General features: G+C 43.0%; 1 protein-coding gene across 1 annotated transcript in view; it reads left to right on the top strand.

Moving 5' to 3' along the window:
- The window catches only part of acaca (acetyl-CoA carboxylase alpha), a 324,414-nt gene that overhangs the window by 213,845 nt on the left and 91,184 nt on the right, over positions 1 to 19,385 (top strand). The window contains exons 43-44 of the mRNA XM_038814269.1: positions 1,624 to 1,744; positions 2,509 to 2,619. Of these exons, the coding sequence (XP_038670197.1) occupies positions 1,624 to 1,744; positions 2,509 to 2,619 (232 nt within the window). The remainder of the gene's footprint in view (positions 1 to 1,623; positions 1,745 to 2,508; positions 2,620 to 19,385) is intronic.

Raw genomic sequence — 19,385 nt, 5'->3', positions numbered from 1 at the left:
AAGTATGGAGTTTGTCTGGAGAAAATATCCTGAGTTGTGTAACTCTAGGCTGAAGTACAGTTGGCTATGCTAATTTAGAGATGTTAAATTGTGAGTAATGTATCATATTTAGTATATTAGCCATATTGTGCTGCTTCCTGGAGCATATTGGTGCTATTGTGCTAAATATGTCTAGTGCATGGTATATAGCATAACAATAAATGTTAATTCAAGTTGGATCTCGAGGGCTGTCTGGCCAAGGGAGAAATATTGATTACACGGGTGGTCTCAGTTGTTGGGAGGAATCTGTCAATCCTTTCAGATAATTGCAGCTTGCAGAGTTGTAATTCTCTGTAAGGACTAGTGTACGAAAGAAGTAGAACCCATGATATGTTGTGGTTGCACATTTACTCAGGAAGCCACACTTTACCAAAACATTATTTTCGCTGTGCTTTGGAGTTCTATACAATACTTGAGCTGACATTGGTACAGAAATTTGCATGATTTCCCACAACATTTTGAGTCACTCGATATCCCCACAGAATAATTTGACCAAACCGGTGTGTTTCAGTAAACTTCATATTCAAAGTATATATTGTGATAGAAGTACTCTATAGACTATATTTTGGGTATGATGTACAATTCTGGTCTCTGTCTTACGGAAAGGCACTGGAGTATGTGCATAAATATTTACACGGGCAATATTAACAACTGAAACATTCTAAGGGCGAAATCTTCAAGTTTTGCCAGCAACAGGAAGCTTTGTTGGGCAGGAGAATTTAATTTGACGCAAGGCCAAAAATCAGTTTTCAGACGGAGGAATGAACTTCAGAAATTAAAGTTTTTGGAACCTTTTAACGTCGGGTTGAAGGTAGGTCGAGCTTCTCGAAGAACAATGTTTAATGAGATGAGCAACACTGCACATGGTTAGCCATCACAGCCCAAGCAGAAATCTCTCCCATTTCCATGCTCACTACCAAACTTCGATTCCAGAACAGAGGATTTTGGTCTAAGTAACTGGAAAGACTGTTTTCTGAGTTTCTTTTCTTCAAAAAAGAGAAGGTGACCTAATTGGAGGTCGTTAAAATATGACGGGATTTGGAAGGATAGATGTAGGTAAAGTGGTTCAATTTTGAGATGTTCAAGACTAGGAATGATAAATATTAGACAATCACTAATGAATCCATAAAGGAATTATAGAAACATATTCTCTGTAATTATCCATGTTTAATATCTGCAATGAGAGGTCTTTTCAAGCTGGGTTCTAGTTGACCAGCTCCTCCGCCTCCAAGCTATTTCACTGTTTAACTTCCCTGTAGTTTCAGTTATGTGGTGTGTGGGACAGGAATCTGTATGGGGGAGGTTACTCTTTCTGGCAGTGATAACATGTAATAGGAATCAACTCAGCTATGTTGATGGCTATGATGATGGCTGATGTCCTCCATGATTAAATAGCCTGCTGTGGCTCACTTCCTTGCATAAGGAATGTTCACTGGAACCGTGCCGATGTCCATGGAACCGTTTCTCAGCATCTTAAATTGGGATATGGCTTTAAGGTCTGCCTTACGGTACCAGTGCACATTTAAATTTGGGTTGGGTGAGTTTGGATTGATTTCCTTTTTGCTGACCTTTTTTGTTTCACAGGTACAAAATAACAGATATCATTGGTAAAGAAGAGGGCTTGGGAGTTGAGAATCTCCGAGGTTCAGGAATGATAGCAGGGGAGTCATCCTTGGCTTACGATGAAATTATCACCATGAATTTGGTATGTCCTGGAACATTAAAGTATATATTTTTTTAATTGTTGTGTACTTTGGCATCAGCTCAATGCTGGCATTCGTGTCTGAATTCAAAAATTGAAGGCTCATGTCTCCCAATTTGAGCACGTATTCTAATTCTGACACTCCACTGCAGTATGGAGGGAATCTTGCACTGTTGGAGGTCCTGAGGCCTCTGGAGTGCATGCTAAAGATCTCATTGCACTATTTATCTTACTGCTGTTTGTGGGACCTTACTGTACACAAATTGGCCCCTGTATTTTGTATATTACGCCAGTGTTCACATTATAAAAGTGCTTCATTGATAATAGAGATTTTTGGCATTACCTGACATTGAGAGGTGCTATATAGGTGCATGACCTTGCCTTCTATTCCCATCTATTGGTTTGGTTGAGGACCTGGCCAATTTTAGCATACGCATTGCTCCTGTAAGCAAAATAAAAATTACACTTGATCCTTGATCCAACATCCCCTTCCCCAGCGCAGGCGGAAATTACACGTCGGGAAATTGCAGGGGCACACTGCATGATAACAGGTAGTACACCACTGCTGCCATGTGTATGTCACTGTAATTAACAGAACAATCCCTAATATTCGCACATTTAAAAACCTGATGCACTGAGTATTTATCTCGTTTTTTAAAAATTGAATGTTGATTTACTTGAACAATTTGCAAACTGCTAATCCAGTTTAATAAGAGAAGTCTTTGGCTGGAAGAAGAACTATTGTCTGACGATGTATGTGATTGTAGGTCACGTGCCGTGCAATTGGTATTGGTGCATATCTTGTAAGACTGGGACAGAGAACGGTCCAAGTGGAAAACTCACACATCATTTTGACCGGAGCAGGAGCCTTGAACAAGGTAAAAGCAAGCTTTTGAATTGGTAAAACCCTGTGGTTGGCAGTCTTTGCCAAGGTAACACTATCTCCAGTTGTCATCGCTGTAGTACGCTGTAACTGTCAATTAAAGTTCAATACCATATTGGCTTTACAAAAAAAAGTATTTTTATTTCGACATCCAGGATGTTTGAATGATTTATGAAGCAAGAGGTATTTTTTGAGTGACAATCATTTTTAGTGCCATTCTTAATGAAATTGTCCCCTAATAATCTCCAAGGAAGGTTGAGCAGCAGCACAATAAAAGTATCATAATGAGATTGTACATTGTGTACACTGATCTAATGTTACCAAAAGCAGTATTCAACAAATGACAAGAAAATGGGTTCGGGGTTGTATTGCAGGACACTGTTCACACGTTGGAAAATGCTACCTGCTGGTAGAATAACTGTTGGGCTCGAATGAAATTTTGAAAAAATATAATAATTTGGAATACCCAAATATTTTTTTTTCCAAATTAAGGGGCAATTTAGCGTGGCCAATTCACCGACCCTGTGAACCTTTTTGAGTTGTGGGATTGGGACCCACGCAGACACGGGGAGAATGTGCAAACGTCACACGGACAGTGACCCGAGGCTGGGACCTAACCCGGGTCCTTGGCTCCATGAGGCAGTAGTGCTAAGGAATGAAAATTCTACATGATTCTACATATGTAAATAATAAGTCTGAATTACATAAGATTTAAATCCAGGCTGTTTAAGGTCTGGTGATATGTAATGAAATAATCTTGTTTTAGAAGAGCTTTTAGGGATGAGTGACCACAATATGATAGTTATTTTACATTATATTTGAAAATGAGGTAGTTAAATCTGAAACCAGCGTGTTTAATTTGAACAAAGGAGCAAAAATTGGCAGAGGTGAATTAAGAAAGGACATTTAAAGGTTTGAGTGTACAAATGCAATGCACAGCCTTTAAAAAATTCTAACATGGTTTACAGCAATTATGCATGACACAAAGACCCCAAAACAAAATCATGGCGAACAAAGAATGTTGAGAGTTCGATAAGGTTAAAAGAAAAGAACTATAAAGTTGCCAGAAATAGTAGTAAACCTCAATATTGGGAGCATTTTAGGACAAAAGATGACAGAGAATCTGAGAGAATAGAATATGAAGGTAAACTAGCAAAAACATTTTTAAAAATGGACTGTAAAGACTCCTGTAAGTATATATAAAGGAAATGTTTGGCAAAGACAAATGTTGGTCCATTACAGGCAGAGTCGGGAGAATTTATGGTGCGGAATAGAGAAGTGGCAGAGAACCTAAATTATTACTTTGTGTCTGTGTTTATTGAGGTTACTTAGGATGATGCAAGAAATCTCTTGGAATAAGAGATCCAAGGGACGAGAGAGAATGCGAAATTGAAGGAAGCTTGTATTAGTAAGAAGGTTGAATTGGCAAAATTAATGGGACTGAAGGTTGATAAGTTCCTGGGGCCTGATGACCTACATCGCAGCATGTTGAAAGAGGTCACCAAGGAGATGGTGGACGCGTTGGTGATTGTTTTGCAAAATTGTACAGATTCTGGCATTGTTACTGCAGATTGGAAGGTGGCAAATGTCACTCCACTATTTAAGAAGGGAGGGAGAGAGGATATGGGAGACTGTTAGCCTGTACACCAGTTGTAGGGAATGTGCTAGAATCTCTTTTTAAAGGGTGTGACAAATGGACATTTGGATAATAATGATCTAATTGGGCATAACCTGCATGGTTTTATGAATGGGAAATCATGTTTGACGGACCTGTTGGAAGTTTTGAGGTTGTTAAAGTGTTTATACTCTGTCCAACACTTGCTTTTGTACAATGTTTTCTCCTTGACTTAATGCTCTGTGTGTGAATTATTCCCTGATCGTGATGAGAAATAGTCTGCTGCCAGGTCAATCTAGAAGGTAAAGAAGATAGACGCTCAAATCTCCCTGGCCTTGCATTTTAAAGTTCGGGATAATTTGCCATCATCCCCTGACCACTGGCTGGAATTAAAATGAGACAGATAGTAAATGCTTCCATCACATTCTTTATTGCTACCAACATTAAGTGAAATGCTATTAATGGCCAATGTTTTCACTGTAGCTCTTTTCCACATACCTGCACTGTGGAAGAGAACTTCATGTAGTGAAAGAAATTCTCATTTATAGGGGAATCATGTTCATTTTATTAATATTTTTGATTGCATCTCACTATTAATGTTCTAGGTCCATTAGAGTTGTAGTCAGGTGAAAAACAAAGTAATAAATAGATTGTTGGAATTGATCTGATTGGGCTTTATTTGCGTTGGCCTAGCAAGAAGATTAAATCGAACACAGTACCTGGAGTAAGTGGAGACTTCCATTAACCTAGAACAGCAATATTATTGGCAGCACGGGAGCACAGTGGTTAGCTCTGTTGCTTCACAGTGCCAGGGTCCCAGGTTCAATTCCCAGCTTGGGCCAAAGTGTATGCACGTTCTCCCTGGGCGGAATTCTCCGCAAGGCCCGACGCCGTTGTGAAACCCGGAGAGGTTCACGACGGCGTCGGAGGCCGCTCCTTGCCCCCTATTCTCTCTCCCCGGGGGGGGGGGGGGCTAGGAGGGCTGTGCCGTGAATCTCAGCCGCGGGGCCTTGTCGCTGGCGTCAAGGCCCGGAGCGCTGAGAATGACTCGGCCGGCGAGCCTAATGACGTCAGCCGCGCATGCGCAGGTTGGCCGGCTCCCACCCGCGCATGCGCGGCTGACGTCACGATGGCTAGTGGCTTAAACCCGCGCATGCGCGGTTGCCGTCTTCTCCTCCGCTGCCCCGCAAGACGTGGCGGCTTGATCTTGCGGGGTGGTAGAGGGGAAAGAGTGTGTCCCGTTGAGACGCCGGCCCGACGATCGGTGAGCACCGATCGCGGGCCAGTCCCCACCCGAGCACGGTCGTGGTGCTCACTCCCCTCTCCGCCCCCCATAAGCCACAAAATAGCTGCTGGTGCCATGTTCACGCCGGCAGCGACCAGGTGTGGTTACCGCCGGCGTGAACCAGTCGGGAACGGCCGGCCGCTCGGCCCATCCAGGTTGGAGAATCGCGGGTCGGCGTGAAAAACGGCGGCCCGCGATTCTCCGAGCGGCGTGTCGCCAAACACGACACGCCATTTTGGGGGTGGGGGTGGAAGAATCGCGGGGGGTGCCAGAGCGGCCCTCCCGCGATTCTCCCACCCGGCTTGGGAGCGGAGAATCGCGCCCCCTGTGTCTGCCAGGGTTTCCTCCGGGTGCTCCGGTTTCCTCCCACATCCAGAAAGACTTGCTGTTGGGTAAATTGGACATTCTGAATTCACCCTCTGTGTACCCGAACAGGTGCTGGAATGTGGCGACTAGGGGCTTTTTACAGGAACTTCATTGCAGTCTTAATGCAAGCCTACTTGTGACAATAAAGATTATTATTATTGCTGCTTCCTAATTACTTTCAAAATGACCATTTCCAGCATTGTACAAGAAATTGCTTCGAGGTGAAATGGCCTGATTTTTATACCATGGCGCATTTTCATTTTACCTTCAAAATGAAAAGTGAATTATTTTACACCTTTGCAGGATTTTCTTTGATTCATTCATGGGATGTGGGCATCGCTGGCTGGGCCAGCATTTATTGCCAATCTCTGAGGGCATTTACTAATGTTTATTATTGTCACAAGTCAGCTTACATTAACACTGCAATGAAGTTACTGTGAAAATCCCCTGGTCGCCACATTCCGGCGCCTATTCGGGTACATTGAGGGAGAATTCAGAATGTCCAATTCACCTAACAGCCCATCTTTCGAGACTTGTGGGAGGAAACCGGAGCACCCGGAGGAAACCCACGCAGACACGGGGAGAGCGTGCAGACTCTGCACCGACAGTGACCCAAGCCGGGAATCCTGGGACTCTGGCACTGTGAAGCAATACTGCTAACCACTATGCTACCGTGCCGCCCATAAGAGTCAACAACGTTGCTGTGGGTCTGGAGTCACATGTAGACCAGACCAGGTAAGGGTGGCAGGTTTCATTCCTTAAAGGACATTAGTGAATCAGGTGGGTTTTTTTACGTTAGCGATAACTTTACATGTTGTCTCTTTGAGTCACATAGTAAGGTGTTGCAGGAACATGATGTTTTCCCATTACCCAATTTGAGTACCACTTACCACTTCCAAGTAAATGTGGAATGTGACTGATATTAGACTATGTCATCTGGCACCTCAGAAGGTGTTTAAAAAAAGACAGTAATCATAATTTCATATGAACATTAAATTGAATATGCTGGTTAACGGAGAGTGCCTGTTTCACTCGAGACTTTGGGCCAAAACCTGCTGCACACATCTGGAATGAGGCCCTGGTTTGTTTTGAAATTGGCTATCAGGCCTCTTGGGCATACTTTGCAGCAGACCCTGGTCAAATAATGGAGATGAATGTGGGTTTGAAATGGGCTACAGGGGAGACAGATCGTGACTCCAGTAGAGAACTCCTGTACATACAGTTCTGTAGGAATACCTGCAAATCAAACCTTTGTTGGTGGCGGCAAAAGACATGGAAGAATCCTTTGTGATGGGCAGACCTAACTCTGCTCTGATCACCACTGCCAAACTTTTGATGAAGTTCCGAAACAGGCGTTAGGCTGCTTAAATATGTAAATTGTGGGCCTGATGTGGTTTCAGCCTAAAGCCCATAAAAGGGCTCCACAAGTTTAGCAGTAACATTGGCAACTGCAATTAGTTCTGCAGTGTTTTATTTATTTACATTTCACCCCCTATGATGGTATTTTTTGTTGAGAAGTATGTTCTCGGGCCTGTCAAAGGCTAATGCTACTTTATTATTTCTATGCTTAGCAAGTTATGCACACTTTCATTCCAAAGGATTCTATTGTTTTGTTTTGATTCTGTTTTGTGGTCTGGCTGAGGACTGTTGATACACACTCAAGTGAGGTAATCAGCTGCCAGACCAACCTGATTGCCCCATGGTTGTTTTAAAGCTTTGAGCGTACAACAATGTGGAATTGTAATCGTCAGCTGCACTTCTTGTCTCATCTATGCTCCCATATTTGAGGTTACTGAGCAAAGGAGTTGAAAATGATTTCTTCACAAGGAGAGAGTAAAAACATGGCAAGGCCCTTATCTATTGCAGTTCACTCTACCGTAACCACTTCCGGGCTGTGCCCTGAGAATCAAATAAAAGCCCGCCTCCTAAGCTGCAAATGGGTAGGGACATTTGTTGGGGGGGATTTTCTGGCCATTCTCACCAACGGGATCTTCCGGTCCCGCCAATGGCGAACCCCTGCTGTGGGTTTTTCAGCAGCAGGGGGTGGATTCAATGGGAAATACCATTTTTAAAAAAAAATTCATTTACAGGATGTGGGTGTCGCTGGTTAGGCCAGCATCTATTGCCCATCCCTAGTTGCCCTTTAGAAGGTGGTGGTGATTTTCCTACTTGAACTGCTGCAGTCCTTGAGGTGTAGGTCCACCCACTGTGCTGTTAGGGAGGGAGTTCCAGGATTTTGCCCCAGCGACAGCGAAGAAATGGCGATATGTTTCCAAGTCAGGATGGTGAGTGAACCTCCAAGTGGACGGGTTCCAAGGTATCTACTGCTCTTGCCCTTCTAGATGGTAGTGGTTGTGAGTTTGGAAGTGGAGGGACCGGAAGATTCCACTGCTGGCCAACGACGGGCTGCCTCCCGCCGCCTAGGGATCAAGGCGGGGAAAATCTAATAAAGCAGAAATGGAGCAATGATTTTTACTTCCAACATATCAAAACCCTAAACTTGCTGCCAAATATCCAATTCGTTAGGCTTACAATTAGCATAGTGGTTATTGGAATGAGAGACTGCAGATATAACCCTTCCAAATGGCCTGTTGGTATTCCAAAGCTGCCATTCAATATTGTGAAGTTGCTTTTATTTGTAATTGTTGTTTTAACCCAATCCTCCTTGTTTGTACGGCTCAGCTACTTATTGAATAAATCCATTGGAGAGAATTTATCCAGGTGAACATTGTCCAGAATGTATGTGTAACCACATAAAGAACAATACAGCGCAGGGACAGGCCAATCAAATATAATCATAAATGTGCTTTGACTGGAATATACAGGACAATTTTATCCCATTAGATTCTCCACAATAAAATAATTTTAAAAATTACTTTGCTGTCTGCCCTATAGTTTGGACATGAGTTGTGACTGGCAGCACGGTGGCGCAGTGGGTTAGCCCTGCAGCCTCACAACGCCTAGGTCCCAGGTTCAATCCTGGCTCTGGGTCACTGTCTGTGTGGAGTTTGCACATTCTCCCTGTGTTTGCGTGGGTTTCGTCCCCACAACCCAAAGATGTGCAGGGTAGGTGGATTGGCCACGCTAAATTGCCCCTTAATTGGAAAAAATGAATTGGGTACTCTAAATTTATTTTTAAAAATTAGTTGTGATTCAGATCTTCTCAGAAGCCAGGATTTTTGTATTGCCTTTGTGATGTTTTATGTAGCATTATAGCACTTTGGCAGCATATCAGAACAAATGTAGCAAGCACAGGTATTTTTAACTGCATAACATGCCATGCCTAATCACCTTCTATTCATGCAATACCAATATTACAGCAAACTATTGGTGAAAAATGAGAGACTATTGCTCCATAACTTGTTTTTTCAAGATTGGATATTTGAGTGGGTTGAAGCATTGTTCGCTTCCTGCAAATTGAGTTGGATTCTTGACATACTGGCAAAACGTACAATTTTCCTTCAAATACTGTAGCCGTGGTGCTTTGATCAACTTGGCATACAAGATGACCCAATCTTTCTGGCCTTCGAGAATGTTTTTGCCCATGTATGTTGTTTAGGCCGACCCCTCCCTTTTCAGCCACAGCATGCTGTACTCTCATGAGTAGCCAGCCTCGATTTTTAACCCCACATCCAAAATAGATGTTTTACTTACTGATGCCTTATGACTGGGATCAAGACTGGGTGAAAGGGAGCAAGCAGGCAATACGGGCTACGTTGCAAAGGTAGAAGATCCCACGTGGCAAACGACAACGGTGGTGGTTCACTTTTATACTCGGCGTATAAATTGACTCCCATTCCTGGAGGAATTTTTTGGGGCTTCAAAAGTCAATTTATATGCTGACATCTCTGGTATAATCTCTGTTTCACCGTCTTCTCTGGAGCTCAAGTATTTTACAGGTAGACCTCTTACCTTTTCACCCCCTGACAGCAAGCTAACCTAACTGCCCTGAGGACAGGCTATTCATAGATTCAAGCCATGTTGTAGAGATCAGATATGTAGATGGAATAAGAAAATTAACATTTTAAATTCTGAAAAACTTTGTAATACTACACTTCAAAATAAAACAATCAATGGCAAATTGTTAAGTTAGAATGTAAACCACCTGAGATGATCCGGAGATTTTGTTTTCTTGGTTTGCAGCTATGACAAAGCAATTTGATAATGTAATGCTTTCACAGAGCCGTGACACTATCTGCAATGTTGAGTTCAGTAGTCATTGCGATCATCACATCGCTATCAAAGGAATGGTGATATTGCTTATAATGCACAACATCAAATGCTCGGAGCTTTCTGCTACATGGTGACTGAGAAGAAAGGGCAGAAATTATACATGAAAAATGGAAATAGTTCCCCAGTTTTCAGTTTAGAGGAATCCACGGGTGGGAGATTGGAGAGGGAGAGTGTGAGCTCATTGAAATTGCCATCGTCTCATCAAGAGATACTGACGACACAAAAACTTAATTTCCTTTTTTTTTCTGAAATGGAAAGCTTTCCTATCCCGTTTTAGAAAACCAGAAAGCACACGGAGGGTAGAGGTTGCTGTAGGTGTGATTTGGTGGGAGATGGAGCTGTTCCTGAGGCAAACAGTGCAATTCATGCAGCCTAGAGGGAAAAGCTTAGCTAACTGTGTTGTTTTGCTTCTTCCCCCTTAATGTGGAATAAGGCCGGTCAAGGGTGCCACTTTCTGTTGGAATCTAGACAGGGCTTGCTTTCTGCTTGGCTGAGCCTGTGTCACTGCTCAGTTTGGTGGTGATTCACAGACAGCTAATGTGCGATAGAGGCAGCCTTCAGCTGGCCATTATCATTTGCAGCCAAGATTATTTTATCAAGGGGGGTGGCGGGTGATCAGTGCTGGAAGTTGCCTAATCACGTTATGTCTGCATTACCTTCTATGTGTCAGTGGTCTGTAACTACAGAACCAAATTGCCGTAAGACACCTAGATTCATTTAGGTGCCCTGTGAACCCTTGCCTACAAGGTACAGGCGAGTGAGAGAGAGAGAGAGAGGAGAAAAAAAAATTGGATTTTACTCACATTGAATCAGCTTTAATTTGCCACTGGAATACTTGCATGCATAATGAACAGAGATGGCAAGGTGTCATGGACATCCTTCCGTCCCATCTTACAATAAACAGCTGTACGTGAAACATCAACATTTCGATCTCTCTGACCTGTCGGCTCGTGTGAAAATTGAAATAATGATAATGTACGCCTCAGACTGCATCAAAGTATCAGCACATCAAAGCCAGGAGGCATGAAATGCAAATGATAACATAAAGCAGATGGATTGAGCATGATCGCCGACACAGAATGAATTTCAATACAGCTCGAGATAAATACGTTATCCCAGCATTTTTTTTTGTTCTTGGTTCTGACTCCTGACGATATTTTTTTTTCACACTCCAGCAATCACTCGCTCCATCTCTTGCGTTTCAGGTCATGTCGGCGCAGCTCCGGTGGAAATAATAGGATATAAACTCTGAGGTTGTTATTTGCATAGAAATAGCATGGAGCCCCAGGCAGTGGAGAGAAGGACAAGGAGATCATTTGTCTAAAATTTTAATGAAAACTTTTGCTGAGGCAGAGGATTTTTTCTTCCCTCTTCTCCTCCCCCCCCCCCCTCCCATCAGTAAATTAACGTGGCTCGACTGTCGAATTAGATGATGCAGGGTAAATTGTGGCAACAGAAAGGAACAACGTATAAATTTCAATTCAGTTAAAATAATAAAAGCTGGATTGGATTGGGGGAGTGGTGGGGTGGGTGGAATGCAACCCTACACCTGTGGCTAACTCGGTGCAACATAAAATTTTATTTCTGAAGGAAGAAACCAGGTTTGCACAAGCTCTTAAAAGCAGCAGTATCCCTGATTGGATTGGTTGTGCTTTTAAAACACCAATTGTCCCAATGTTTGCACCTCGTTGCACCTTGGGCATGATTAACTATGTGAGTGCTGAGCAAGCTTTGCTTTATTTTGTTATAAAATGACATAGGCTTGCAAGATATTGGCTTAAATGGCAGAATTTGAAGGTTGAGTCAGAGAGAAATTTGCAACCTAGGGTGGGATTCTCCAGGCACACTGCCCCCCCCCCCCCCCCCCCCCCCCCCCCCAAAATATGGTGGGTTCTCCTGTGGTGGAAGGTGCTTGGCATCAGCTGTTGGGGAACCCATGGCTGGTGTCGGTTTCAGTAGGACCGGAAGATCTCGCCGGTGGAAAGGGCTGGAGAATCCACCCCATGTCATTATTTTTTGTTTGTACTTAATCTACTTTATGCTTAAAAAAAAGCACTCTACAGTTCTGATCCTTTCCTGCATTATAAGATCAAATTACTTTAAGGCATAGTTTTCTAAGAAATTTTCATAGAATTTACAGTGCAGAAGGAGGCCATTCAGCCCACCGAGTCTGCACCAGCTCTTGGAAAGAGCACCCTACCCAAGGTCAACAACTCCACACTATCCCCATAACCCAGTAACCCCACCCAACACTAAGGGCAATTTTGGACACTAAGGGCAATTTATCATGGCCAATCCACCTAACCTGCACATCTTTGGACAAACCGGAGAACCTGGAGGAAACCCACGCACACACGGGGAGGATGTGCAGACTCCACACAGACAGTGACCCAAGCCGGAATCGAACCTGGGACCCTGGAGCTGTGAAGCGATTGTGCTAGCTACAATGCTACCGTGCTGCCTGAAAATTAGAATTGGTAGATTTCAGGGAGGACATGAAGGAACCTAGTTTCTGAGTGGGACTAGAAATAGTATGCGTCATGAGTGCACTCTTCAAATATCTGTATGTTATAAAACATCTGTACTTACTAGCTTATTGGCAAATAATTTCAGTTTTGTGCTATTTTACCAAATTAATGCCAAAGAAAAAAATCACCAGCAAGAATTGTGTTTTTGAAACCTTTATCTCAACACTAATCAGAATCAACGTGAATTAACAGGCAAATAGCACTTCAAATAAAAAGGTAGATTTTACTTTAAATAGTCAATGCAACAAAAATACTTTGAACAGGACCACATGCACACGTATCATCCCTTGAACAAATGTGGCCCAATGGGCCTGCATGGTTCCACAATATGTCATTGTTTATTTATATAGGGTCAGTCAAAGTCCTATCTGACAACAGCTTTCACCGTTGAATTTCATGAGCACGATCATCATCAGAAAGACACACTTTTATGAATTCTCTCTCCCTTGAGTCACAACAGTCCGGAGTTTCTTTTCAACCGACTGACCAATAACACTTGGATTCAAGGTTTAGCCCCTTTTGGGAAAATGCCCAACTGTCTCTGAGCTGTTCACACAAGTTCCTAGCTTTTAAATCAATTTAGCCAGCCCTCACATTGCCTCCAAAAGCTCCTGTCTCCTTTTCTCCCAAACAGATTCTCCCAAACAGAAAAACTGACCCCTTCCTGAGAGATATACTTCTCCGCAAGAATTTGGTGATTCATCTTTCTCTCTCTGTCAGTGTCTGCATCTGCCTGCCGATCGTCTTCACCGTCCCCTCCAGCTCTCCGGATTGTAGCTTTCCTTTGTCTGCAAGACACATGGCTTGCTTCTTAACTTCCTGTTGATACTGCTTCCAGGTCAAGGATCGCCAGGCCACATGGACCTGTATTTCTTATTATCCAAGAGAACTGGAATTGATCTCTTTGCAATTGATGCAACATGTCCTGTGCAATCATTCATAAAAGCAATTACAGATTCCACAGACCTTTTAAAGAAGTTGCACATTTTCCTTGCTGTGCAACGTCCAGATCAAAGGTCATTACACAGAAATATTTTCAGGCGGTTTCTGGAAGTATGTCAATACTTTGCAGGTTGTTCCCACATTTGAAATCCACTGCCATACAATTTGCTTTTACACTTAATTTGCTATCAACCAATCCCTGTAACTTCGAGCAGCAATCTCTGTAACTTAAAGCTAGTGATTTACAAGGTTTGACATCATGCAACAAATCAAATAGTTTCTACAATCTACTGTGACTAGTACAGTTATTATACAATGTTTTAATGGTCTGTTTCTAGGCAATCTGATCATAGCAGCACAGTTCACCTGAGGAAGGAGCAATTCTCCGAAAGCTAGTGATTTGAAACAAACCTGTTGGACTTTAACCTGGTGTTGTAAGACTTCTTACTGTGCTCACTCCAGTCCAACGCTGGCATCTCCACATCATATAAAACATGCCACGGCACTACTTTGGGACGTTGAGTAAATTAATTGTGACTCTTTATCAGTTCAGATGCCTTCAGGTTGAGTTACAGCGAGCACACTTTGTATTAATAAATTAAAGAACAACTCTACTTCTGCAAACCTTGTATCCTTTCCAGGGCATTTGATACAATTTTTTTCTCTCACTAACTTTGCCCCTATCTCAGCCTCATTATTGCCCAGAAACCCTCATTCATAGATCATAGAATTTACAGTGCAGAAGGAGGCTATTCAGCCCATCGAGTCTGCACCGGCTCCTGGAAAGAGCACCCTACCCAAGGTTAACACCTCCACCCTATCCCCATAACCCAGCAACCCCACCCAACACTAAGGGCAATTTTGGACACTAAGGGCAATTTATCATGTCCAATCGACCTAACTTGCACATCTTTGGACTGTGGGAGGAAACCGTAGCAGCCGGAGGAAACCCACGCACACACGGGGAGGATGTGCAGACTCCGCACAGACAGTGACCCAAGCCGGAATCGAACCTGGGACCCTGGAGCTGTGAAGCGATTGTGCTATCCACAATGCTACCGTGCTGCCCCAATTCATGCCGTCATCACCTCTAAATTCTTTCTCAACTGCCTTCTGTTTATCTCTGCCCTCCATAAACTCACTCCCGACTCTGCTTGTCTCTCTTTCTGGTCTTCTGTGCACCTCCCTGTTGGTGGAGAAGATTTAATTGCCTCATCTTCATCCTCTGGACCTCTCCTCTCAATCCCTTTAACCACTCCACCTCCTCCTCCCTCTCTCTCAATCTCAAAGCCTTTTGACCAAGTTTTGGTCACCTCTTCATTCAGCACCTGCTCCTTTATTCCACTTGTGATGCCCATTTGCTGTTGAAGGTGCTAAATATCTCCGTTGTTTTATTAGGTTTTAATAAATGCCAATCAAAATGTCAGGTGTGAGCACTTTTGCTGGTAGATTTTGTGCAACATGATTTTGTTAGTGCAAGGGATAGAAAGCCAGCCAATCGTGACACACCCATTACAATGATCTTCCAACACTTCTTAAGTAGCTAACAAACCAGTTAACCATTATAAATGACAGAAATTCTGTTGATTCAGCTTTCCAGCACACCAAGGTTTTCAGTAATAGAGGTCAGATATGCAAAGTTGTTTCAGTGGAAGTTTTAATTTCATTGTTTCTTTTTTATTTTGGGATGTGATTCATGCTGTCTATCCCTAATCTCCCTTAGAACACGATGGTGGGCTGCCTTCCAGTCTGGGGAAACATGATGTATCGTGGGGGAAATCAGAATTCAGTTTGTGAGACGGTAGTCAGATTTCAGACCTTCTATAACCCTGGCAGCCTTTCCTGCTAGCTAAACAGCTACCTCAACATGGGGTGCACTGAGGAGTCTGACATCTGCATACCGACACCCATGGCTGCAACGGGTGACATGCACTAAGAAAATTCACTAAACACTTGCGCCACATGCAGTGAAGCCTTCAAAATATTCCATCTAGCAGTCTGCATTTTTTATTATGCAGGAAAGGGGACATCAGTCGTCCAAAAGCAAAACAAACTAATTTATTCATCTTTTAGTAAAAGCATCCAGGCCATTAGTCGCATTAATTTACTCTCTCAAGTTCTTGGTGCAAGCATCTGCAGCATTGCTACAGCACCTTTGGGCGACATGGTAGCACAGTGGTTAGCACTGTTGCTTCACAGCACCAGAGTCCCAGGTTCGAATCCTGGCTTGGGTCACTCTGTGCAGAGTCTGCACGTTCTCCCCATGTCTGCGTGGGTTTCCTCCGCGTGCTCCGGTTTCCTCCCACAAGTCCTGAAAGACATGCTGTTAGGTGAATTGGACCTTCTGAATTCTCCCTCAAGTGTACCCGAACAGGTGCCGGAAAGTGGCGACCAGGGGCTTTTCACAGTACATTCATTGCAGTGTTAATGTAACCCTACTTTTGAGAATAAAAGTTATTATTATTATCCCTTGAAGTTGGACTTCACCCATGTACACCTACTGAGATTTGGAGGTTGTTCAGTGGTGTTTTCATCACTTAGCCTATACTGTATCTATGAGGACCCAGTATCCATCCTTTTCTTTTAAAGAACTGAGTCATGTTTGAATGCATGTAGAGTGAATAATAACTTTCCCCATCTAAGCCATAGGATTGTTGTTTTGCCTAAGCGGCTTTATGCATGCAGTCAGTGATACGTAATACAGTGAAGAAATCTTCTGAATGGCATATCTATTGCTGACTCTGCTGCTGTGATATATGGATTTGACTGTATGACGAACCCAGGCTTCAGGTTCCATCTTTAATCAAGCGCTAGGCACGCCTGGTTATCTGGAAGGACCCGATCGCAGAAATACTGTTTGTGGTGAATTTAATTGCCAGTGCTGATGCATTGTGGATGGCTAATTATTCCAGCAAATCATCTCAGCCCAAGTAACACCTCACTGCTGAGCCTGAGCTTTAGCATGTGCTACTTTTCCGCTGTGCCTGAATATCTGACTCTTAATATGTCAATTTGGCTCAATTAATAGCAATTTTGCTGCTGATTTACTTGATCATGGATTTAAATTTCACTGCAGAACTTGAGCACATAAACTAGGCTGATGCTTCAGTACAGTTTTACAGAGGTGTTCTTAGAGCCACCATCCTTTAAATTGTTAAACCAAAGCCCTAGATATCTGCTCTTGCGTTTAAAAATCCCATTGAAATCTCATTAAAAGAGGGAGTTCTTGAGTACGAGCCAACATTTTTTCCTTGGTTATCCATCTTCTTTGCAGTTTTTAAAAATCTGCATTGCCATGAATTGACTTCCTTGTTTGCCTCCACATCAAACTACTGTTTCCAAGTAATTCATCATCATCATCAGTGACACTATCAATAGCTGAGTTGCGATATAAATGCAAGTCTTTTTTTTTGTGGTGCATGCAGTGTCTATGGTAGCTTGTTCTGAAGTTTGTTTTCTCTATACCCTCTGCTGCCAGGTAGTCCTGTCCTGCTTCACTGCAACCATGCTGAGGGGTTGAAAGCTCCTCTGCATTCACCCTGTCGGTGCTTTAGTGACATTGCAAAACTCTTGCCCTTCATTCAGCTGCTTAATGTCAGGCCTTGAGTTTGATTTGAATACTCATTTTCATTTATATCCTCTTTGCGCAATTCTGCCTGATGGGCCTTAACAGGCAAATTTATTTTTTTCCATTAATTTCTGTTGATGCACTTAATGATGAGAGCAGGACTTGGAATGGCAAACCAAATTATCCTGTACTAATTTTTATTTGACTAACAATTTGCTCACAATGATGAAGCATGTAGCCTAGACAAGTCGCTCAAGACCTTTCCATTGTTTTGCAATGATGTGAGTGCCGGGCCAGTTCGAGGGAAAACAGCTGTTAACTGGGACCTATTCTATCACAAATGAACCATCTTTAAGAGGCTTGTTTCAAAAAGAATATACATGTATAATTTTTGCATTTAAATGAATTTTTTTTAACAAGGGTGACCTCAACCTTTTTCTGAAAAGCTTCGGGCAGTTTGAAACTTTGACATATGAATTCTCGTCAGTGTTTAAAATGCATGTTCAGTGACACTTGCCTCAAAGGCCGCCTGCCTGTGGTGTCGCCACCTGTACATGGAGAGCACCCCCACGTAATTTCCCAGCATGAAATGCATGATCCTCTCTACTTGCAGACGACCAATCCTGCAAGTATGGACATAAATGACCCCATGTCTCTTGAATTTCTACACTCTTATTTCTGCCTACAACCTAGAAATTGCCGTGTGCGATATTTGTGTTCATATAATGTTCCTCAGTCGGTATTACAATGCAAGCCCTAGCCCAGTGAAGATAAATAGGTCAATACCTCACTTGAAGTTGGGGAGGGCAGGGACAGAGGGGTGTCAAGCAATCATGTTAAACATTTGTACGCTAATATTGCAACATTAATTTCTGGAATCTTAAGTGACACTCACGGGAGGTTGGACCTGAAACCATAGGATGATCATTTTAGCTTTGTTGTAATCAAAAGTGTTAAAAATCTGAATTTTTTATAGTTGGGAACTGAGTTTAGTGAAAAATGTTCAATATAATATGAATCATGGAAGAGGGAGATGGAATGAGTCAATAATTAATTTGAGTTCTTAAAGTGGTGCCTCTCTGACAGCATGGAAACACTTGCAATTTAAAAAAGAAATGTACCACTGGCTCATTTCAAGATCATTGAATGCCATGTGAAAGCAGCACTGCATTCAGCTAGACAACTGTTCTTTGTTTATTAGATGCCTCCATTTTACAGTTTTGCATCATTTCATAATATGGGTGTCCGGGATTGTTGGAATGCAATTGGGGGTAACAAAATGTATTGGTGCAAGTAGTTAGACATAGAATTCACAGTGCAGAAGGAGACCATTCGACCCATCGTGTCTGCATCATCCCTTGGAAAGTGCACCCTACTTAAGCCCATGCCTCCACCCTATCCCAGTAACCCCACCTAACTTTTTTTTTGGACACTGAGGGCAATTTATCGTGGCCAATCCACCTAACCGGCACATCTTTGGACTGTGGAGGATAGTGGATTTACGCCCACTAATCCCTGAGCAACAATTTCCATCGTTTGTTGGATTGCGAGGACATTGCTGAGACTTTTGAATTCTCTTCCTCAATAGGTGGTTGATGGAGAGTCTTTGAATATCTCTAAGGCAGATGTAGATAGATTCTTGATGAGGAACAGGACGAGAGCTTAACGAGGGTAGGCAGAAATGTGCATTTGAGATTAAAATCAGATTGGCCATGATCCTCTCAAATGGCGGAGCCGGCACAAGTGACATGGCCTACGTCTGATATGTAAGCCTGTATGTTTGTCTCACTTAAGTGGATGAGCGAAAATAAGGATGGATGAGTTGCCTTTGGCCGCTGTTAAATGTCGCCAAATGGACAGCTCCAGATGTCACTGGTAGAGGTCGAGGAGCAGCATTCCAGAATTATTTCTCCAGTCTTTGTGGAGTTTGCACTTTCTCCCCATGTCTGCATGGGTTTCCTCCGGGTTCTCCTGTTTCCTTCCCACAATCCAAAGATGTGCAGGTTAGGTGGATTGGCCTCGCTAAATTGCCCCTTAGTGATCAAATGGTTAGGTCGGGTTACTGGGTTATGGGGATAGGTGGAAGCCTGGGTTTGTGTAGGACGCTCTTTCCAAGGGCTGGCGCAGACTTGGTGGGCCGAATGGCCTCCTTCTGCACTGTAAATTCTGAGGTAAGAAACCTGTCACAGATTTTACTTTGAAGTAGAATGATGCACTTTGTCTG

This window comes from Scyliorhinus canicula, chromosome 12 (genome assembly GCF_902713615.1).
Source record: "Scyliorhinus canicula chromosome 12, sScyCan1.1, whole genome shotgun sequence".
Taxonomy (NCBI): domain Eukaryota; kingdom Metazoa; phylum Chordata; class Chondrichthyes; order Carcharhiniformes; family Scyliorhinidae; genus Scyliorhinus; species Scyliorhinus canicula.
Note: the sequence above shows the minus strand (reverse complement) of the source record. Positions and strands in the feature narration are given on the sequence as shown.